The 23,242-nt window shown below is 52.9% G+C and overlaps 2 protein-coding genes across 2 annotated transcripts; both read left to right on the plus strand.

Moving 5' to 3' along the window:
- Positions 1–2,369: 2,369 nt before the first annotated feature.
- On the plus strand, positions 2,370–9,937 carry CD276 (CD276 molecule; the record flags this gene model as incomplete). The annotated part of the gene is made up of 7 exons (XM_082321305.1): positions 2,370–2,424; positions 3,857–4,207; positions 4,604–4,900; positions 6,113–6,253; positions 7,962–8,003; positions 8,487–8,522; positions 9,915–9,937. Exons 1-7 carry the CDS (start codon positions 2,376–2,378, stop codon positions 9,935–9,937), a joined length of 939 nt encoding a protein of 312 aa, XP_082177431.1. The 5' UTR covers positions 2,370–2,375.
- Positions 9,938–16,561: 6,624 nt separating this feature from the next.
- On the plus strand, positions 16,562–19,512 carry LOC309594906 (zona pellucida sperm-binding protein 3-like; the record flags this gene model as incomplete). The annotated part of the gene is made up of 8 exons (XM_082321306.1): positions 16,562–16,939; positions 17,763–17,881; positions 17,966–18,069; positions 18,285–18,462; positions 18,538–18,658; positions 18,765–18,856; positions 18,926–19,071; positions 19,502–19,512. The coding sequence occupies 8 exons, from the start codon at positions 16,562–16,564 to the stop codon at positions 19,510–19,512; spliced, it is 1,149 nt and encodes a 382-aa protein (XP_082177432.1).
- Between the last annotated feature and the right edge of the window lie 3,730 nt (positions 19,513–23,242).

Raw genomic sequence — 23,242 nt, forward strand, 5'->3', positions numbered from 1 at the left:
GTTTCGGGGAGGGGGTGTCGGGGGTCCCCTCCTCTTGCTGCTGGGGGGTGCGGGGGGCTCTCGGGGGGCAGGCGGGGCCCCCACCGTTTCCCGTGGGGATGCAGGGAAGGCAGCATCCCTGGATGCTTGTAAATCCATCCGCTGTAAAATGCCGTATTTAACGTATAGAGCCAAACCCCACCCCACGCGTGGGACAAAAGCCTCGAGCTCCGAGAGGAAGTGATTGTTCCCCTTTTCCTCAGGATGAGCAAAACGATAACCCATCCCTTCCTTTCCACCGCCAAATATCGCACCCCAAATCCCTGCCTGAGATTTTGGGGGTTGCACCCCATCTTTCCACACCTCCTTTGCCGTGCCCTCATGCACCAGGGTCCCGCTTTGCAAGCGGGGAGCTTCTGCTGCACACCGAGAGGTTAAGCGGGGACTAAAAATAGTCTACAGCAGAGCTGGGCTCTTGTCTGCCAGAAATTCCGGGCAGGAGAGGAGCAAAGTGCGGACTGACCTGGAGCAGTGGGTGAGGACTTCTCTCTGGACCAGCAGATGGTTTTTTTTTTACACCTCCACCCATCTCAGGGTGATAATTTGGCAGCCGAGAATCTGGCTATTATAAAAAAGCAGCATTTTGGCTGCATGATACTACATTTTAAATGGGGAACAGGTGATGTATGGTCCCTGGGGTCCCGCTGCAACAGGGGATTTAATTATTCCTTGGGTTTCTGGAGGGTTCAGCCATCCTGGCTTGCCGTGCATGAGGGCGGCCCTCTTCCAAGGGACAGGTTTGTGGGGTTTGTTATATCCCAACGTGTGATGAAAGCTCAGGTCTGTGGCAGAGCCCATCCTTCGGCCAGGCTCACACCGCAGCGATGGGGAAACTGAGTCATGGAAAGGCAAAACACCCACTGAAAGACTCCTGACTGCAGGAGGAGGGTTGGAGACACGGGTGTCCCCTTCCTGTGACATCTCTGAGATGGTCCCCTCAGGACTCGTAGGTCACGAGACCTGTAAAATATAATTTATTTTAGCATCACCAGGAAAAGGGAAGAGCTCCAAGAGCGAGCGTGAGGGAGATGAGTCATGGTTTCCCTTGCCCAGGCAGCTGAGTGATGCCCCATCACTGGCTCCCACAGCAGCTCCCTCCCTTCCCAGCTGCCTGGGGTTTGGCACGGGGCTGGCTCCAGGCTCGTCTGGGAAAAGGCGAGAGTCGGGGATATGGTTTAAGAAAGAAAGCTAGATGATTTTTTTTTCCCCAAAGGACCCTAGTGGTCGGGAGGGAAGGAGAGGAGATGCTCCCCCAGTGCGCTTGGGGCAGAGCCGTGCCTCAGTTTCCCCACCTCCCCATGCCTCAGTTTCCCCCGTGGGAGCTAAGCTGAGCAGAGCTTTGGGGCTGCCATTTCCTCAATTAAAGGGGGTTTAAGGAGGAAGGCACCGACGGCCAAAGTTGCTCCCGCTGCACCCCAGGAAACCGGTGCCATGCCAGTGATTTATTGCGAATACGGCTATTGCACTGAAAACCGTCAGCTCTAAAGGCTCTGGGATGTGCTGGGGCAGGGATGGGACACAGCAGCGGCGATGCTGGCTGCGATATCTGGGACTCATTTATGCTATGAGGGAGGAACGCGGGTCACGTGGGGCCCAGCGAGCTCTTGGCACAGCCAGCGAGGGATGCTCGGGAAGTGAGCCATGGTAGCCAGCGGTGCCGGGCAGCTTGCCCCTGCCTCTCCCCACATCCAGCTCCAAGATGCTCTGGTTTTATTCCCCATTTTTCGGGGCAACCTTGAGCTGGAGACTTTCCTGCCACGGGCAGGGATGAACCTTGCAGCCCTCGAGCTGCTGGTGGAGCCAAGAATCTGCAAATGGTTTGGGTTTTAGCCATTTTGGACACTGGGAGCGAGTTGCCTCCTCTTGGAGGATGAGGATGTAACAGCCCAGTGCTGCGGGAAGAGCTGGGAAAGAGAGAAACAAAAGGGGAGGAGAAGCAGCGAGGAGGGGAAGAGGCTCACGTGGCTTCCCCCGGGCACCGGCCAGTGCCTCCAGCACAAGAGCTGCCTCCGGGTCTGTTGGCTTCCCGGTGCAGGGGATGCAGCGTTCCCTTGGCCAGTACCAGGTGGGAGGCAAACCCCCTTCTGTGTTTTATGACAAAGTGGGTGCTCTGGTTGCCGTGTGGCAGCCGGAGAGGACAGGTGGCATGGGATCCCCTGCTGGAGGGTCTCTGGCCTTCTCTTGCTCTGCCCCTGGTCCCCAGCACCATCTCAGTGTTTTCTTCTATTTTTCCCCAGCTCAGGGTGCTTGTTGTGAGAGAGAAGACCCCCTGTGAGAAAGGTGCCTGGGGCCGTGCTCATTTCTGCTTTCTTACCCAGACTATACTTGTGCCAAGAATGCTCTGCCCACTGCTTGCCCTGGGAGCACTGGTGCTCAGCCTGGCAGGTGAGTGGGGCTGGAGAGGGTTTGGGGTTGGCATGATCTGCATGTCACCACCCTGAAGGAGATGTCCTGAATGCCACGTTCATTCTGACAAAGCTGTCTTTGACCTGTGGTTCCTGGTGGCAGCGCCCACAAGGTGTTTCTCCTGGTTTTGTGGTTCTCCACCTGCTCAGGGCATCACCCTGTGGGTGTGATGGCTTCTGGTGCACATGGGCCACCCTTGTAACAGGGGACGCCACCTCGCGTGTGTTACAGCTGAATGGCGAAGCCAAGGGAGGACCAAGTCCTGAAGGTTACTTACCTGGGTCTGTCCCTGTGCGCTGCAGCTCCTGTCCCCCCAGGTTGCAGCACCTCAACCTGGGAGAGGCATTGGGACTGAATCCTTTCGGGATGCTCAGCAGTGAGCAGCAGTTCTGGCCAGGCTGGGTAATGTTCCTAAAACCCACTGGCATTTATTATTAGCTGGAGGGAGACGTGATGCTCTCGAGTCTGCCAAGAGCCAGGCAGGCTGCCCGAGCAGTCTTCTCCTGCCTGTCTGCCCGTCTGCAGCCCCTGGCAGCTCTCCTCCAGCCCGGCACCTTCCCGCAGCTCCTCATCCTCCCTGCTTGGGTTCTTGCTTAAAATTTAATGTCTCGTTGCTGCCCTGGTCCCCAGGGAGGTATTTGCTGCGAGTAACAGCTTTGCTGTGTTCTGCAACGGTGTTGAGGTCAGAATATAAAGCAAATCCTTGGTCTGAAGCAAGATTTCTTTCCCCTTTTCCTCCCCGTGTTGGGGTTGGGGGGGGAATTGGTGAATGAAGTGTGAATGATGGTGCCCTGGGTCTACTTTGGAGGACATCATGCCAACGGGGACCCCAGGACGAGCTCTGAGCATGGAGAGTCTGGCAGCCCTGGCATGATTGGCATCGTGCCCTGATGCAGTGGCAGGGTTGGCATCCTGCCGTGGCTCGCCGACATGGTTGGCATCATGCCGTGGCACTGGGACGCAGTTGGCGTTGAGCCATGGCACGCCGGTTGGCATCGTGCTGGAGCACTGGTGCCATCTAGCGCCTGCCAGCCTGGCCAAGGCGCTGCACGGAGCTGGCTCGTCCTGGGGATGTGGGACTGTGTCCCCACTGTCGTCACCCACCGACTTCCTCTCCCTGTGGTGAGAAACCAGGCTGTGTGTCCCAGGGCGTGCAGGTTTGGGTGCCCGTGGCTGCAGCTGAGGGCAGTGGTGCCCCAGGTTTGGTGCTGGATGTGGGGCTGTTTCCCTGCCAGCAGGGTGGGCTTGGCTGGGGGTTGGTGCTGGGGAGGGTCCCGAGATGCCGCCTGCCCTCGGGTCCCTCCCGTAGGCACCTCTTGATTTGTTTAGATGTTACCTGGATGGAGAATTAAGGAGGTGCTTCTGCAGGGTCTCACCACCACGTGTTTTTGCCCTCGCCACCTTCCCACAGGTGCCATGGAGATCCAGGTCCCAGATGAGCCCGTGGTGGCTCTTTTCGGCCGAGATGCCACCCTATGCTGCTCCTTCTCCCCCGAGGCCAACTTCAGCCTTGATGACCTGAGCCTCATCTGGCAGCTGACAGACACCAAGCGCTTGGTCCACAGCTTCTCCAGTGGCCAGGACCAGCTGGCAGACCAGGGCAGCGGCTACGTCAACCGTACGGCCCTCTTCTACGACCAGCTGGCCCAGGGCAATGTCTCACTGCTCCTCCGGCGTGTGGAGATCTCAGATGAGGGCAGCTTCACCTGCTTTGTTCGGGTCCGGGACTACAGCAGTGCGGCCGTGACATTGCAGGTGGCAGGTGAGAGATGGAGAGTTGGGGTGTCCTTGCATATATTCCCCAAAGAGAACGGTTCTCCGTCATGCTTTGGTCCTTTGTGGAGACTCTTTTTCTCTCCACCCTTGCCATGGTCTCCCCAGGAATTCAGCTCTCTGTTAGAGACGGACCAGCTGCATCTCCCCAAAATATTGCTGGCGGGGGGTGTGGTCCCTTCCCTGCCATGACAGAGAGGCTCTCAGTTGAGAGGCCACCTGGAAGCATGGCCATAACTGAAACAAAGCTAGGGAGGCTTCAGCTGCTTGGTGTTATCAGGTAGAAGAGTCTGTCCTGGGGCTTGCCCAGCCTCATTGGGTTGCTTCAGAGTCTGATCCTTTGGTCATCTCCATTGTCTCATGCGGGCTGTCCTCTCCCTTGCAGCTCCTTACTCCAAGCCCAATATGAACCTGGAGCCCAACAAAGACTTGAAGCCAGGAGATCTGGCGGCCGTGACTTGCCACGCTTCCCGCGGCTACCCTGAGGCCAGTGTCGTCTGGCAGGACAGCCAGGGCAGCAACATCACGGAAAACGTCACCACGTCCCAGGTGGCCAACGAGGAAGGTCTCTTTGATGTGCACAGCGTCCTTCAGGTACTGGTGGAGCCCAGCAGCACCTACTCCTGCCTGGTGCGAAACCCAGTGCTGCAGCAGGAGACCCAAGCCTCTGTCACCATCACAGGTGAGCCAGCAAGGGCCAAAATTGGGGGAAGGAAGGGATGGGCTCTGTCTCAAGAAGGTGACCGTGGTGGCACTGGGATCCCTACTGTGGCCCAGAGCCACCCTGGGGGTTGCTACCCCATATTCCCACTCTACCTCTCCCCATGGACCTACAAGGGTGATTTGAGGCTCTGCTCTCCTCCCCCGTCACCCCACACCAGCATCCCAGCTAGAACCAGCATCCCTAGTTCTTAGTCTCTAGCTTTGGTAGTTGTCCTGTCCAAGTCTAAACGGGCCCAGAAAGCCAGCACAGGGTACCGTAGTTGTCTTCTTGGCACGTGGCCATGGGATGCTCTCAGTTTGGGGTTCTCCATCCCAGCTGCAGCAATCCTACTTCGGAAGTACAGGCTGGAGGAGTTCATCAGGCACATTCAGCCTCACGGCTTCACTTCAAGCTCCTCCTGCTGCCCTCCTGGAGCTCTTTATAACCTTAATGCTCCCTGGTAGCATTAGTTAGCGTTTAATTACCCTTGGTATGTCGCTTACTGGATTGGGAAGGTGGGTTCCTGGTGAAGCATAAACTTTTTGGCTGGATGCACCAAATTCTTGCAGGAAAACTTGCATGGATGCTGCTGGTTGGGGGCAGAGGGGTGGCTTTTGCGTGGGCTCCCAAGTGTGTGAGCAAATGGTCAGCCTTGGTGTGCTGTCTGTGGAGGGCTGGGGTTTGGGATAAGACTTTATTTGAAGAAGGAGCAATATTATGGGGAAAAATCAGATTCCCAGCACTCCAGGAAATATCCCCCAAGCCCTGATGGTCCCTGCCAGGCCATCCCAGACCCTGGGGGAGGTGTCCCCATCCTTCCCAGCCCCGTGGCATGACATGAAGGGGAAAGGGAGCGTGTGCAGCATCGTCTAATGCTTCTTTTGATCTTCTTAGCAAGTGAAGCGTCAGCATGCCATTTGAATTTATTAGTGCAATTATTTAAAGGTTAACGAAGTATTTTAGGGAGTGACTCAACTTGCTGCTTCCCTGGCCAGATCCACACCTTCTGGGGGAGGCCATAGTTAGAGGCACCAATAGTTTTACGTCCAAAGCCACCCCTTGTGCCACTGACTCCGTCCATGGGGATGTGCCCCTGCCACTGTGGGGTCCTGAATACTGGGCACGTGTCCCCCTGGTTGGGCAGTGGTGCTCAGTGTGGCAATATTTCTTTTCCCACCCCTCCTCCTCAAGGCCAACACCTTGCCTTCCCTGCCGTGGCTCTCTGGGTGACGGTGGGACTCGCTGTCTGCGTCGTGGGGCTGCTTGCCGTCCTGGCGTATGTGTGCCAGAAGAAAATCCGCCAGAGCTGTGAGGAAGAGGAGGAAAACGCAGGTAATGTGGCGGGTACCCGGCCCAAAAAGGACGGGGTTTGCAGAGGGTGATGGATGGATGGAGGGTGATGGATTGGGGGAGCCAGGGCGAATTTTAACTGACATGGGTTTGCCTTGGTGGTGGCATCTTTTAAAGGATGAAGGGATGCTCGGAGCTGCTGGGGTTCACAGGCACCGGCCAGATCCGTACTGGAGAGCCTGTGCTGGCTTCATGCATTGCTCCAGGCAGCTCTTTCAAACATACACCTGGTTTTCCTCCCACCCAGTGTGTCTCCCCGTTTCACCTTCCTGCTCTGAGCATCCTCTGCATGTCTGGTACCCACACATGGAGCATCTCCTCTGAGAAGGTGCCTCTGTGAAACTTCACACTTGCCACTGTGAAAATGCCAAGTGCTTTGACACGCGGAAATGGCATGAGAGAGATGCTCCATGCTCTTGTTTTCTGCATCCTTCTTCTGTTTGTTTTTTTTGTTTGTTTGTTTTTGGTTTTTTTTTTTTTTTATTATGGAGAGGTGTTTCCACAAAAAGGGGGGATTTGTTGCTTTAAAAAAGCTGCTGTGCTCTGAAAATGGCTGCAGAAGCAGCTTTGCTGGCATTCCCCGTTTGTTTTCTCTTGCTGACTCCCGAGGTGCTCGCTCTGCCAAAGCCTTTCCCTGCCAGCATCATGCTGTGGGGCCGGGACCCGCAGCCTCCCTCCCTGGGGGCTCCCACTTCACTCCTCTCTGCCGGGGAGGATGTCGGTGCCGATGCCACCACAATGCCTGGCTGTCAGGTGTCCCCAGCTGTGGGAACTGAGAGGATTTTTCCCCAGCAGATTGCAGGGAATTGTCTGCAGGAGATATATATAAAAAAAAATATATTTTTTTTCTTTTTTTCCCCTCTGCAACAGAGTATTTTCTCCTTGGCCAAGGGATTTGCAGTGCCGTGACGCTCAGCCATGGCCCCAGGCCAGCTGACCTCAGTCCTTTAGTATCAAGACACAGCTCCCAGCCTGTAATGTTTTGCACTGACAGCTACACGCCCTTAGCAATAACCTTTTGCCGTGGCTCTTGGTCAGCCAGAAACCAGGCAGGGACCCTGTCTGTGAGCCTGGCAGCCACGGGAGGCAGGAGCAGCAATTTTTGCTGGTCTTTCTGGCCAGGAATAGCATCACAGCAGGTCCTATACATGGAGTGCAAAGCTCCTGGGCTCCCAGACAGGCTGACAGCCTGGCAGCCCAGTGGGTGCTGCAGGAGGGAGAAGGGGATGCTCATCCCTTGGTGCTGATGGGGGTGTCCCAGAGGTGTCGGGGGATCCATGGTCTCCCTGCTAAGCCCCTTGCCAAGCACCGCTCCATATGGCGGCTGTGCTATAAATAGGAAGGTGAGTGGCTGTGCTGCATTGCCTGGAGCTGTGGCTTTTTCTGCTTCGCTTGTAGGGGATGTGCCACCCCGGCACAGCCTTGTGCTGGGGGAGATACCCCTCACGAGGTGCTGGGTGCAGGTGGGTACCAGTAACCTCCTCCCCAAGCATCATCAGTGGCTTGGCAGCGCCTGGTCCCAAACAGAGCCTGGGACATGGGGTGATCATGGGTGGCTCCGAGCTACTGGAGACAGCAGTGATCCAAGGGGCAGCGACCAAACCTGGCTGCCTGAGAAAGCGGGGTTCAGGGTGGGCGCTGGGGGGAAGCCCAGCAGATGCTTCACATGTTCCAGCTTGCTCTTTTGCAGGGACAGAAGAGCAGGATGAGGAGGGAGAAGAACCCAAGACAGGTGGGTGCATGATGCTTGCTTATTATGTATGTGAGTGCATTATAGAGTGTGTTCGTGCCACTGTCCCCTACGCAAGCAAACACCCCAGCGTGCTTTGCACCCTCCATCAGTGCTCAGCCCCGCCCCATGCTCGCCCATTCTTCGACGCAGCCCTGAGGCTGGCAGCTCCCTGATAAGCCACCCTATCTCTTAATAAAAAAGCACTTGTGGTGCTCTGCTGTCATCAAATGGGTAAATTATATGCCTGGTGATTGCCTTTATCTGCTGGCGCAGGAGCAAGTCCAATTGGGATGCCAGCTCCTTCGCTGCCAGGGAGATTTAGGGACTGGGGATTGGTTTGCAATGGAAATTGGTGGGTGCAGTTATTGGGGTGGGTTCCCCAAAATGGGACTCTTAGCTCTGTCCTCCGGGGAGGCGTTCCCTTGCAAGCCACCCCCATCCCACATGGTGGGGTCTGACCATGTGCTGTTTTGCTTTTCGCAGCCCTTCAGCCGCTGAAGAGCGCAGAGAGCAAAGATGGTGAGTGTATTTGCCTAGGACCGCAGGCTGGCTCATGATGGTTTCTTGCTAAGCACACTGGAGATGATGCTCAGATCTAAGTTTAAAGCATCTATTGCATCTCCATCATCCATCATTTGTTTTTCGTTTGTTTTTTTTTTTTTTTTTCCTACTTTTCCTTTTCCTTTTTTTTTTTTTCTTCTCCAGTTTTCAATCAAATTTTCTCAGATCAGTTATTTCCCAGCACCCATTTCCACTCCAATTCAGGCTGCGCTTGCTCTGGCTGCTGCTTATATCTCCCAGCAGCGATGGAGCAATGCCGCCGGTGGCTTCAACGTGGCATTTCTTCTTATCCTTCCTTTTCTTGGGCAGTTTGAGGCTGAGAAAAGCCTCCTGCCACCAACCAGGGTCGTTGCAAGGAATTTGGGTCTTTTTTGAGCGTTGCCATGGGTTTGCTAAGAGGAGGGGAATTGCTGGGGTCCATCCTCGCCTTGTGGAGAGGGAGGCATGAGCTTCATCCTTCCCCATGCAGAATTCCCCAGCAGCAGCCTGGTGCTGAATTTCTGGTGGAAATGCATGCAAATTGGAGTCCCAGCTCCTGTTTCTGCCTTTCAGTATCTTCTCCCAGCCTCCTGGCTCGGTCTTGCCAACAGCCCGTCACCCATCCCAGCCTGGTGCTGGGCTCCAGCACTTTCCATGCCTGGTCAGCCCCACTCTTCCCCAACTCATCCTCCTCCCAAGATCACAATCTTTTAATTTATTTCCCTTCTTATTAAATGCAGAGGCTTGGCCTCTGCTGCTGCTGAATTGCTGCTAATTTAACTCTCCCTTCTTCTTTTATTAACAGCCCTGATTTTTTCTCTAATGCCATTCCCCCCCCCCCCCCCCCCGATAGGTTTATAAAAGCCTTTTCTCCCTTCCCCTTCACACCTTTAGCGAAGCATCAACTGGCTCCTCTTTTCCTCTTTTTTTTTTCCTCCTCCTTGTCCTTATCTCCCCTTTGCAAGCCGCCGCAGACCGCGCTTGGCTTCCCAGCCCCTTGGCTTTTCATCCCCGATACAGCCTGTTTGCTTAACCCCATGTGCGAGACATCCCCTGCTTGCTCCTCGATGACTTTTTCAGCAGAAATGAAGCTTGAATAATAACATCTCCCAGGGTTTGCTGGCTGCAGGGGGGTTTCTAGCCAGGAGGATGGATGGAGGGATAAAAACACACCTACGTGTGCTGGGTCGTATTTGCCCAGGGCTGGCATCAGCCCTGGGCATGGGGAGGATTGCTGGGTGATCCCAGTTTTCCAGGGCAGGGAGATCCGGGAGCTGCCGATGACCAAATTAACTCATTAATTTGGACCTGTGGATTATCATTCTTTTTTAATGTCTTTGCCAATTTTTATTTCTCTATTTTTCCCCTCAGATAACGAGCAAGAAATCGATTGATGGGAGCTGGGATGCCCCCAAGCAGCGCCCTGTGCCCTGGACCAGCTGAGATGTCCCCAGTGGGGACGAGCTCCAGGTCCTCTGGGGAGGGCACACACCTACTGCCACCCCTCGTCCCATGCTCCATCACCCTCCTCCCACCCCAGCCACGTCTTTGGGGTGCCCTGGGGCTGGAGAGAGGCTGCGTCTCTCTGTCCCCGGCAAGCCCCGAAGACCAGTTCATCCTTCCTGGGAACGGTGTGTGCGGGGAGGAGGCTCCTCCTTGTCCATTCCCATGTGGGGCTGAGAGCAACCGGGGTCAACCATTCCCGCCGGCACCCTCTGTGCCTGCTCCCGCATGGCCACAGCCATGCCAGCCACCTTCCGTGTGCCTTCCAGGGCAAATTTCGGTGCCCTTTCCAAGCCCAGAGGCCTCGAGAGGGGTGATGGGCTCAGCGAGGTCCCTGGGAGTGACCAATGGAGCCCCAGAGGCTCTGGGAAGACAGGGGGGACCTGTGGGACCCCCAGGCACAGGGGGGCAGAGTTGGTGCTCTTGGCCCTAACAGATTCACTGCTCCGGGGACGTATGGGGATGATTATTTTTTCACATTGCACCACTGTGGTTCCCGCTGGACTTTTATTTTTGCCTTAAATGCAAAATCCCATTGGGGTGGTTATCCCCTGCCTTGAATTAACCTGGAGGATTTTTTGAGGGGGGTGAAAGGCAGGGCTTGGGGGGAACCTGCTGGCCAGGTGAAGCCCTCCTGTCCTCCCTGTGGTGACAAAGCTGATGCTTTGGGGGCTAAAGCACTGGTGGGGATGAACCTGGCCAGTGCATGGGGTCGAGCTTTCGTGTTTCCCATGGGATCGGGGGTCTTTGCCCCCATGTGTGTCCTGGGGGTCCTCCCTCCACTGCTGGGTACCTGCAGGGTGCATGGGGGCACCCAAGCTGCTGGGGTGAACAGGGTGGCGTGTCCCTGGTCCCACTCCGGTGGGTAGAGAAGCCCCGCTGTGCCCCTTGATGGCTCTTCTGCTGGTTTTCTTCATTATTTAAAATTCAGAATCTGAAAGGGACTTTTGTGCCTTGACAAATAAATTTGGGGGTTGTTTTGGACAATGCTTTCCAGGCTCAGCATGGTCTCCGGGATGCAACTTTGGCTCTAATTAGTTAAAATATGGAAATTCCCAGAGCAAAACCTTTATGTCCCCCTTTCAGCCCAGCCCCATCTGTCCCTCGGTCCCCTGCTGCCACCGCAGCACCTTGCACCATGCTGCCCTCATCCATCACCTCGCGCGGGGAGAAAACCACTGCAGCGATGGAGAGATGCTTACCCTCTTTATTTTGATACTTCGAGCAGCAGAACAAAGAGCAAAATCCCAAAGGGACATCATCATCAATCTGAGATCGCTCTGAAATTTGGGCTGGTTAATCCCAGTGATGGGATGCAAGCAGGGTCTGACGGCGGCTGGCGGGGAAGGGACCTTCCTAAATCACCTGCAGAGGATTATTTTTAGCTGTCCTTCCCCGGGCATGAAGCCAGGCTCTGCATTTCAATAGAAAAATATTTCTAAAAGCGAGACAAGGGAAAGGGTGCTGGTATCAAACTCAGATTAGGGAGGGGATGGATGGTGATTTCATTTAGGAGTTTTGATCTACAGCCTGAATTAAGTGCTGGCACAATTTTTAATGAGGTGCCAGGAGGTACCGTTAATATTATTTAGTACCCAGACGCTGGGCTGGGGGAATGAAGCTGTTAACCACCCCCAGCTGCTTGTTGGGCAGCAGGATGAGTTGTCCCCAGGTCCAGGACATCTTTACAGGTCCTGAGATGGTGCCAGCATCCTCAGGGATGTCTCCTCCAGCTGGGAGCTTTTTGGGGCATTTCTTTGGGCAGAGTTGAGGGGGTTTTGGCAAAATGCAGCCTGGGCCATGCAGGGAAGGGAGATCTTGAAGGTGGCAAGGGAGAAAATCAGGATTAAGCTGTGCCGGCCCAGGGAAAATACTGCTTGTGTGGTTCAGGCTGATGAGCTGTTGTGAACCGCAAGCTGCTGCTCGGGGCCGAGCCACTCACTGCTGTCCCTGGGAGGATGCACTGTGCTTTGGCATGGGATAAAGCACCCCAGGAGGAGCTTAGTTGTCCCCCTTGTCCCCAGGTGCCATCCTGCTTTTGGGGCTGTCCAGGTGATGGGTTTTTTGGGGGGAGGAAACCATCCATCCTCTTCTTCAGGGTCTTAATCCAACACATGGGTTTTGGATCCTGTGGATGAGATCCAGGCAGGGATGAGGCAGGTCCGCCGTGTACGTGATGCTGCATTCACTCTGTGGGATTTTTCCATCCCCCAAAAGCCCTAACATCCTTCTCCACCTGCTCCCAGATAACTGCAAACCTGGCAGTGGGGAAAGTAGGATTTGACGGGGATGCAGAGCACGAAGGACCCAGCGCTGAGAGCTGGCGGTGGCTCAGCTGCCGGAGCTCACTCGTGTTTGCTCTCATCCCTCCTGGGAGCAGGCGAGGCTGTGAGTTCATCCAAACAACCTCGGTGGGTAAAAAACAACAAAAAAATCTCATTTGGCAGGTTATTTCAGAAAGCGCCGGGGCGAGTCTCTCCCCAGCGCTGATCGATGGCGGCTTGATTCTCCCCATCAATAATAAATAAAGAGCTCCTGCTTCTACTGACCTAATTACAGAGGGAGGGGAGGATAGAGATGCTGAGCCTTGTTGCTGCCTCCCACTGAGGACTGCATGGGCTGGATGATGGACGGTGGGATGGGGTGGGGTGGGATGGGATGGGGTGAGGTGGGATGGGATGGGATGGGATGGATGATTCCCCTGCAGTGCAACCTGGCTGAGCTGCTTTCTGATTTTAAGGCCGCTGCAAATGTAATACCTAACTTTCCTGGGGAAAGCAGAGCCCAGAAACAGCCCCAGGGCTGGATCTTCCTGCCACTCAGCTGATGAAGGCGAGGAGCAAAACCCCAAGGCCAGAGCTGTGAGCCTGGGGGGGAGCTTGTCTTAGGAAGACGGAATTTTAAAAATCACTTTCTACCTCTGCTTGTAGCTTTTCCTGGGAAGCAACGTCCAAAAAATATTTAAATCACTCTATAAATACAGGATTTATTGTGAACAACCAGTTTTTATTTTATTTCCCTTTTGTTTCTTCCCAGTGCAACAACTGGGATGGAGAGACCACCCAGCTCCACGCCAGGTCTGCTCGGGGAATTTGCTTTCCATAGGCAAGTCAGAGCCAATACAAAGCACTGACACAGTCAAAAGCTCCTTTTTGGCAAAAAAAGGCCTTGAAAAACTCACCACTTGTGTCGTTGATCCTGGTACCCAAATCCTTTTGATGGTGGATGAAGAGCGACATGGTATTCCTAAGGGAACCACATGGAATCGGCACTTTCAGAGCCAGTTTCTCTCTCCCAGGACCCATTTTTTGGAGCCCAATCCCAAGTGGGTTATTCCCTGCAGCCACAATGCATCTGGTCCCACTAAGTCAGAGTTAACGGAGGGATTGAGAGACATTTTAATTACAGATTTGGCTATCTTGCGTGATTTATCCCGGGTAACTCAAGCAATTTATCCATCAGCAGTTATAACGGATCTGAAGCAGAAAGGAAGCACGGGGAGTATTTATCACAGTGACTCAGAAGTCATTTAAGAGAGATTTGAAACGAAACAGTGATATTGCTTAAAAAACCCCTACCTGGCATTAAGAAGTTGTCTCTAGCCAGGAAAATTAATGAGCAATATAATTTTCAAACTCCAATTCCCTTCTTTTCCCGCATTAGCCAACCGGGGTTCATTTCTCTTTGGGACGCGCAGCCAAATTGTGGTGTGGGGATGAGTGAATTGGGGTGACGTTTCAACGTCACTTTATGATCGGGTGGCATTTCAATGTCATTTTACTGTCATTACTCACGGTGGGTGAGACAAACCCCCCAGCAATGCTTTCGCAAGCAGGATCTGAGCCGCTGTGCTGCAGGATCAGTGATAGCATCATTTTCTTGGGGACCTGAGAAGAGAGGTTGGTGTTGCTTAATGAGCCTTAGAGGAGCATGTAGTGTCTCAGGTAAGGAGATGTTGCTTAAACAGTGTCAGAGAAGTATTCAATTCCTCTATTAATACAGTGTTTAACACTCCAGTGAAAAAGCACCCTGGTAAATAAACCTTCCGATGAGCCATCTAGAGAAAAAGTGCTGACAGTGCAGTTCTTTTCCGTGCCCAACAGAGAAATGATTTTTCTCATCTCAGGTGGTGAAGTTGTGTATAAAAATGAAAAATTCCAGGAGGAGACCCATCCCAAAGGAAGGATGTGACATTGCTTCCTACAGCATGGATCAAAGACACTTACTGTGGGACTCATCCTGTTCAACCGAAGCCTTTCCAAGGAGCATGGATGGGGCGTACGCAACCGTTGGCCTTCCCCTTCTAGCAGGGGCTCAGTAAAGACCCTGAGCTCCTGTTAGCCCAGGGGAGGACAGACCACTGTGACAAAAAGGAGATGGCCCCCAGTGTCCTTCATTCTCAGGGGAAATCTACAGTCAGAGGACTTTGCAGACGGAAAGGGCTATTCCTTCAGAGCTATTAAATACAGATTACAGTGACGGATGCAGCACTCGCTGTGGCACAAGAGCCAGGAGGTGGTGGCTGGGTTTATTTTTTTGCTGCTTATTGATCTCTCGTGCACCCAAATGAGAATAAAAGCTGTTCCCCACCCAACAGGTTCAGACTTTTAAGGCCAGTGAATCTTCCATCCCCGTTTCATCTCAGATGCCTGAATTTATTTCGCACCATCCTGCTCCTGGTGCTTTGATCTGCCAGGCTTTGGCTGGAGTTATTGCAAGGTGTGAGAAACACACCTTTGAGCAGAGAAACTTTGGGCTGTGTTAGTGTGAGACACGGGGCTTGGCTGTACATGGCTCCTTGGGTTTCTAGGTGAGTTGCACATCTCCCTTTGCAGCAGGAGCAAAGGTGTGTGGGGTGCAGGCACCCATCCACATAGACCTGGTTCCTCATTGAGATAGTTTGCAGGACGTTGGGTGAATTAACCCCTGGACCTTCAGTGCTGTGTTCTGCGGCCAGGCTGGGTGATGGGGCTGTGGGCAGCACGAGCATCACCTCCCATCCTCCTGGATGCCTTCATCTGCAGGAGCACCCCTGGGCAAACCCAGTTTGCGCGGTAAAAGACACCAACCTAGCACAGGGATGAGCTGGGTTTGGAGATGACCCACTGCTTGCTGAATTAATAAACAGGACTTGAGCTGCCAGAGAGGTTTTTCTTGTTGTATCATTTATTCATCACTCATAAAAATATCAGGGGCAAGGCTGGGACACGGAAATCATGCCAGAAAAGGATGGTGTGCATGTGTGTGGCATTATTCATGCTTTGGGGAGACAACAGAGAATGCCTAATGGATGAGCCAGCAAGGGAAGGGGACCCCACCAGGAATTTGGGTGCGCCCCCTTGGTCTTGGTGGGAGCGTTGCTCATCCAGCTCATCACTGCGGTCTCCCCTAAAAGCAAATGGTGCAGGTCACCCCACCCCAAACCCATCCTGCACATCCTAGCAGACTAGGAGGAAGATGCTTTAGCCAGTAAACGCCATTTCCCTGGGCACCCACATAAAGCACCATTAGAAACACACCATGGATACAACCACTCAGACTAAGAAAACCCTCCTGGCTTGTTCAGCCACACTGCTGAAGAGCAGGTGTGTGCAGGGCGTCACCCCTGTGTTGAGGGGATACCACTCACTGGGCTTTGCCACTGCAGCAGGCTGCTTTGAGTGACCCCCAACCTCTTCATCCAGCTCAGCAATGTAGAGCCAGTAGTCATCGTACTGTACACATGAGCAGCTATGCCAATTAGCATAATTAACACACGAGGGCCAATTAATCTCTCGATTATGCCTGTCATTCACTTATCAGCTGCTATTATGGGAAGATCGGCTTTTGTACCTCTGCTTTCTATGCAAATAAGCCAGTTATGATGCCTTCATTACTCTGTATACAATTACCCAGCGCAGATACCCATGAAATCGAGCATGGACAGATTGCCAACACACATGGGCCAGAGCCCAGGTGGATTTTGCAGTTAAAGTCCTCTCCTTTTCTGAATGTGCCACCTTGAGTGATGCTCCAGGACCTGGGTTTTGGGGAATTGCTGATGCTGATGATGTGAGGGAGACCAGGGGAGAAATGCTTGTGGGAGCCTGACCAAGCCCTTGCCATGCTGGTGAACAAAACTGGCTCCATCTCACATAGCAAGAAGGACACAGGCACAGGTACAAGGGACAGGAGCAGAGGGCTTGTGGCCAGTTGGCCACCGAGGTGGCAACAGCTGATGCTACCCCAAACAGGCAAGACAGAGGGACATGAGACAAACTACTCCAGGACAATTCCCAGGTGCAGTTCCAAGGAAATCACCCTCCATGCACTGAGAGGGAGGGATGGTCCCAGCTGGATCCCATTGCCCTGGGCTGCTCCTAGATGGGTGGGAGCCATGCCTGCGGGCCCAGGTGTGCTCCATCTGGGCTGGGGCTGCTGGGAGTGCTGGTATAAAAGGCTCCCAAGCAGCATCTTCTCTATGAGCTGGTTTTGCTGGGGTCAGGATGTGGTTAGGAGGCAGCCTAGGTGTAGCTATGTTCTGCTGGGTGCTGGCTGAAGCAGCATCTTACAGCCCCTGGGGTTTCCCTCAAAGGGAATCGGGGGTCTTGCGGGTCCGGGGGGACTCCTCTTGGAGCTGGCCTAATGTGCCTTCCTTCTCCCAGCCCTCTCCCTGGGCATGGGTGGATGTGTCCCAGCTTCAGGCTGTTGCCCCCCTGCACCCCGTGGCTGTGCAGTGCCAGGAGGCGCAGGTGGTTGTTACGGTGCACAGGGACCTCTTTGGCACGGGACGCCTGGTCAGGGCTGCAGACTTGACCCTGGGGTCAGCTGCCTGCTTGCCTGTGGCCCAGAGTGCAGCTGAGAGCATGGTGACCTTTGTGGCTGGGCTGCATGAGTGTGGCAGCACCTTGCAGGTGAGGTGGGACACCAGGGTGAGGGACTGCTCTATCCTTGGTAATGCTTTATAGGTAATGGACCTTCTCTGGGCTTTGACCAGCACTGAGCTGGTAAATGGTAATTATTGTGGACTGCTTAACTGCTAAAGAGCAATGTGCTGTCACACTGTGTAATTCATCCTGGCAAAGATCTCTGCTCTAGAAATGACCTGGTAAAGGTGATGCCAGGGCTTGGGGTGAGGAGGGGCTCATCTGGTTGCAGTAGCTCTCCAGTGAAGGATGGTGTGACCAAAGCAGAGCTATTTTTTGGAATATGGGTACCATCCTTAAGGTGCACACTCAACAGCAAACAAGGCTTGTAGTGGTTTTATGACTCAGATGCAACTGGATGCCTGAGTATATAGGAGAATTGGGCATAACTTGAAACTGCAATGACTGTTGCTGGGAAAGTACTGAAAGGGGCTTGCTGACCTCCTCAGCAGGAGAAAACAAGGCTGCTCAGAGCTCGTGTGCCCCAGTTCACCTGGGGGATGAGGTTTGCACACCTACTGTCCTACCGCTCCTGCCCACCTGATCATGTGGGTATTTGCTGGAGTACCAAAGTCATCAAGACTGACCTCTTGCAGGGCTGGCACCCTTGTTTTCCTGTGCTGGGATGCCAGTACAAGCTTCGTGGCATCCTATATGCACTGGCTTGGGAACGTGGAGGATAGCCTGTGCCTTTACAGCTGATGGGCCTGTGTGTCCTACCCAGCACTGACTGTGCTGTCTGATGGTGCTGAGCTTCTGGTTGACTGGTTTGTTTTACTGACTTATCAGCTCTCCCAAATATCCCTTCCAGATGACCCCAGACTCCTTGATCTACAAAACAAGTTTGTCCTATAAACCTGTTCCTTCTGGCAACATGATCATTATAAGGACCAATGCGGCTGTGGTTCCTATTGAGTGTCACTATCCTAGGTGAGCAAATGTGACTGTCTCTGTCTCTATGGACCTGAAGTGGTGGTGGTGGCATCTTTGTTAATGCACGTCTCTTCCATTTAGGAAGAGCAACGTGAGCAGCAATGCAGTTCGGCCCACATGGGCTCCCTTCCACTCCACCCTGTCAGCAGAGGAGAGGCTGATGTTCTCCCTGCGCCTCATGAATGGTGGGTGTAGACCTGTCAGCCTTGTTTCCCTTTGGTTCCTGCTCCTGCCAGCTCTTGGCCACATGCTGAGAGCCCAAACAGAGCTATAACCTGGGCTAAAATAAATCTTGCGGGAGTATTGAGGGGAGTTGCTCCTTGGTTAAGAGGTCCCATGTGCAAGGGAGGATGATGAGCATTTCTCCAAAGTGACCTGTAGCTTTGGATGTGCCTTGCAGATGACTGGAGCACTGAGAGACTCTCCAATGGCTTCCAGCTGGGGGAAAGCCTGCACCTCCAAGCTGATGTTGCTTCTGGGGACCATGTACCTCTAAGGCTCTTTGTGGATGACTGCGTTGCTACTCTGAGTCCAGACAGGAACTCCTCTCCCCGTTACACCTTGATTGACCTCAGCGGGTAAGGGGTGCAGTGCTCTCTGAGTGGTACTGCTGTAGCTGGCTGGGATGTCCCTGACTTCTGACCCTTGTCCAGGTGCTTGGTGGATGGGAGATCAGATGACACCACTTCAGCCTTCATCTCTCCAAGGCCGAGGCAGGAAACGCTGCAGTTCATGGTTGATGCATTCAAGTTTGCAGGAGATGACAGAAACTTGGTGAGATGTGGTGCCCACTCCACCTCCCCCAGCATGTTCAGAAGCTGTGCTGTTCTGCATTAACAAATTTAATTAACCTTGGATGTTGGTTTAATTTCCCTTCCAGATCTACATCACTTGCCACCTGAAGGTCTCCCCAGTTGACCAAGCCCCAAATCCATTGAACAAGGCCTGTTCCTTCAACAAAGCCAGCAGCCTGTGAGTAGCTGGTGCATATAGGGAGGGGACCAGCCTGGAGAAGAGGGCTTACAGGTAATTCTGTTTCAGCTGGGCTCCAGTGGAGGGTACTGGAGACATCTGCAGCTGCTGTGAGACTGGCAACTGTCCATTGTATGGAAGATACTCCCAGAGAATTAACCCTCTGGCCAGATGGCCAGGGAGGCGCTTGAAGAGAGACATCCCTTCCAAGCAAGGTAGGACTCTGTGTCCAAAATATACCCTCGAAGGCAGGGTGACCCTCCAGGTTGGGCTGGCCAAGATGCTGGAAGATCTTTAGCAAATGCATCTCATCTTTAAGGACAAAGCTAGCTCTTCTCCAGTGTCCTTGGGCATTGTAACTGTGTCTGTGTCCCCTTATATTTAAAACTACTGGAAACCTCCTCTTGCAGGGTCCACCTTTCTATAAACCCTGAAATCCAAACTAAGCAGGAATTACCTCCCCTGTGAACTCATTTGTGTCCATCTCTTCTTAGGTGGGTCCTCAAGGACAGCAGAGGCTGAAGTCTCAGTTGGACCATTATTAATCCTTGATCCAGCTCGGGGATTATGGAGTTCCTCAGGAGGCCTTGCACCAGCAGGGAAGACCCCACATGGTATGTGGTTTTTGTTTGACTGTGTCTTCAGATCTCAACTGAAAGTGACTCCAGGTTGATCTAGTCATGAATTCCCCATGATTTCACACCTGGACAGAGACTTCCTAGTATAATCACCAAAAGGCAGTCTGTGGGACTTGTTCCCAAAGCTGCCTGCAAGTTCATCCACTGACAGATGGTGGAAAGCCATTAAATGTGTAATAAGTGGCTCTTGTCTCTTCCAGGTGTTGCTGAAGGACTTCCTATGCTGGTCCAAGTTGCCATGCTCATGGCAGCCACTCTGCTGAGCTTAACTGCTCTTGGACTGTTTCTTGTGTGCAGAAAATGTAGCTGCCCTCCTGGAGTGTCATTGTAACTCCCTGACCCTAATAAAGAGAAATATTTCTGGCCTCCCCTTGTGTCCTCAGCGGGGAGGAGGGACAGCAGTCAGCCTTTGCTCAAATCTGCTCTGATGAGATGGGAGTTGGCTTACCTGAAGGCTGGTGCCTGAGCACAGCCCCATCTTCTGGGGTGGCCACAAGCTCTTAGCCCCATCTTCTGGGGTGGCCACAAGCTCTTGGGGAGCCACCAGTGAACCAGTGGTGGGACCAAAGACATGGAGAGCTGTTGCCACCTGAAAGCATCTCCCAGACCATAGCACTTGGAGATGGAAGGTGCCTCTCTGCAGGAGAACTTCACAAATGTCCAAAAAGGCTCCCTGTGTGTTGTATGCTTGGCACACAATGCTGTGCCTGACAGCAAGGAACCCTAAATACTGGCTGCAAACAAGGTATGGCTCCTATTTTCAGGCAAATGAGGGAAGAATTGATGCTGCTAACAGATGCTAAATGGATTCCTGACTCTAGAAGTCCTGCTTGCTCCTCCTTAGTAGGGGTGATACTGGAGGACATGGTAACAGTAGATCTGTGTTGGGCTTGTTGGTGTGAGTTGTTGCAGCCCGGGTGAGGAAGCTCTATCTCTTGAAGCTGCAACAGCAGCTGTAACTCTGGGATTTTTGTGAGTGCTGGGGCTGAGTATGGCTTCTGCTGCTGGGAGAACTGGGAAAAACTTGGTGTTGGAGATGGACAAGGGCTGAAGATGGGGTGTTGCTTCTAGTTGGTATGGCCTCAGCTGTATGGAGAGCAGGGAGCAATGACTGGATGGTGAGGTGGAACTGGTGGCTTTGCAATTAAGAGAAAGGGGACAAATAGGGGAAGTTACTGGTCCATCTATGCTAAACAGATATATTTTTTTTAAAAGTAAAGGTGGGGGAAGCCCACAGCCAGTAGGTCTGCCTAGATTATAATCACATCTCCTTACAACAGCCTCAGGGACTCTGTCCCTGCCGTGCTGGAGGAGTTGTGCTATAGGGCACAGGAGTCCTCATAACACTTAAATTGAGTTGACATACATGAGACACACCTTAAAGCTATGTTAAATTGCTCTCTTTGCTCTGTGGCTTTCCTTCTTACACAGCATAGGCTTATCCTGGCCTCTTGTCTTAGGCTGCTGAAGGTTTGAGGGGTCTTCTGCCTGGTGGAATTCAAGTGGGGTATGAGATTTTGGTGTCTTGATTGGGGGGAGTTGAACACCAGTTGCACTTCTCAGGAGCTTGAGTAACACATGTTTCTTGAAAGTGGTTTGCTTACCCTGGGTTGTGTGCCACTTGCAGCCATGTGCCCCAGGGAGCAGCGGTCACCTCCACTCCAACCTGGAGGCTGCAGGATTTTCTTATCCCATGGCTGGAGGGCCATGTGCTTTGAGGTGCTACTTGGTATAAAGATCATAGCTCAGCATCAGGTGAACTAATGACCTTGTTTTACGTAGTGTGAGACCCTGTGCTCCTGGGTGAGCACAGCAATGGGGTCAGATTCCTTGAAGCATGAATGTGTCTTGGTTTGTGCTGGTGACCCTTGTGTGCTTTGCAGGGAGAATCCCCAAGCCTGTTGATTCTCCCTCCATCCTTCTGGTCTGAATGACCTTATGCCTTATGTTCTTGCTTTCTGTATTCTGAGATAACTCAAACACCTGATGCTTGCAACAGCCTTTTCTGAGGAAACTGCTCTTGGCCCTGGATAAAGAGTAAAAAGGGGCAAAGCAACAAGGCTGACTCAGAGCAATGCCAGCAGCCCCAGTTCTCAGATGTTTGGTCCTTTGCCCTCTGAAAACTGCTGCTGTTAAAGGCATTACCTAAAGTTGGCAGCTGAAGGCTAGAAACAGCATTTCTGCCCTTAAGCTCTTGGGCTGCAATCCCCTAGCCATTAGGGTGCAATCTAGCAATACTGATTCGCTTTACAACATACTCCCAACAAAGTCTGTGTGCAGCCACAGCTCTGCAAATGAGCCTTCCCTAATGCTGAGAAATCAGCTTGGCACTTGGGCTCCGTGGGTTTGGCAGGGTGTGGAGTGGGAACCCCCTCCCCAGGCACGCTTGTTTTGAAAGCCCAGGGATGATGTGCCTAGGGCAAATGTTTCCTGCCTCTGTTTTGATGAATTAAGCAGCTGAGCTGAAATAATCAGGTGGAAAAAAGAGGCAGCCATGTAAGCTTTATTTTTGGCTTAAATCTTCCCAGATCAGGCTGTCAGCCTTCATGTTTAATGTGCAAGCTACTTCCTGAAGGAGCTACAGAAGATTAAAACCCCTTTTTTCTTAATTTTTACCTTGACAGGGTGACATGTGCTGTGAGGCTGGGCTGAGTGTGTGGCCAGGTTGTGATGCTACCCTTCAAAAGGCTGTCAGTGTTCCTCCTGAGGGCACAGAGACCCAGCCCTGCCCTCTGGGTGGGAGCTGGAGGTTGTCCTTTACAGGCAGTCCCACATGCATGGTCCTCTTCTAACCATTTGTCTTAAGTCTCTTCATTTATTTATAAAGCTGCTTTCTTCCCACTCTCCAAAGAAATCTGCCCCTGAGCAGGACCTGCTGCTCTTGGCACTGTTGTCTCATGGCACAGGAGTTTGACTGAGCCCTGTGCTCCTCTGGGTGTCACATCTCCCTGGTGAGCTCTTCCAGCTGTGAAAGCCCAGCCCCATGCTGGGCAGGTGCTGCCAGCACCACCTGCCTTCCCAGACCCATCAGGAGCTTAATAAACAAGCCATGCTTTGTGGTTATTTCTTCTTAATTCAAGATGTGGACTTGTGACCTCCTCTGGTGCAGGCTCTAAGGAGGTAGCCATCAGCACAGGACTTCTCCTCTCCCCTCTAAGGGCTTCAGCATCCAGGCTAGGAAATGAGAGGAGATCTGGCTGAGTTTTGGGCTCCAAGCCCTGTTGGATCCAATCCTATTAGCACTAATCCTTCAGCCTGTGCTCAATCCTCTTTCGAGGCCTATCTTCAGCATGAAAGACTTTTGCTGGGAGCTGCTGTGCTGTGGGCTGTCTTCTCCTCCTGCCAAACCGCCTTCCCAGCCCAGGAAGGGCTGCATGTCAGCTACTGCTGCTTATAACACTGTTGGCTTCCCCACTAAATCTACGGATTTTAGTATTGTAATTTAACACAGCTATTAATTCTTTAATAAATTATTAATCCCAAACAAATCTTTCCCCCGCCCTGTTTACCAGGAAAAAAACCTGATAGAAGGGCTGAGGAAGAGAAGGGTTTGGTGGAGAAACAGCTCCCAGAAATATAGCCCCAAGCTAAGGCTCCCAAAGCTGGGATTGCTGTAGGTGGATTAAGGAGCTGGGGAAAAGAAGATGTCTCATGGAGGATGATAGAGTGTTCATCCGATTAAGGGACGAGGCAGGAATTTGCCACTGAATGTTCTTAAGAGTTGGGTAGTGCCAGATGCTGCTCCACT

This window comes from Platalea leucorodia (assembly GCF_965183815.1).
Source record: "Platalea leucorodia genome assembly, chromosome: 9".
Taxonomy (NCBI): Eukaryota; Metazoa; Chordata; class Aves; order Pelecaniformes; family Threskiornithidae; genus Platalea; species Platalea leucorodia.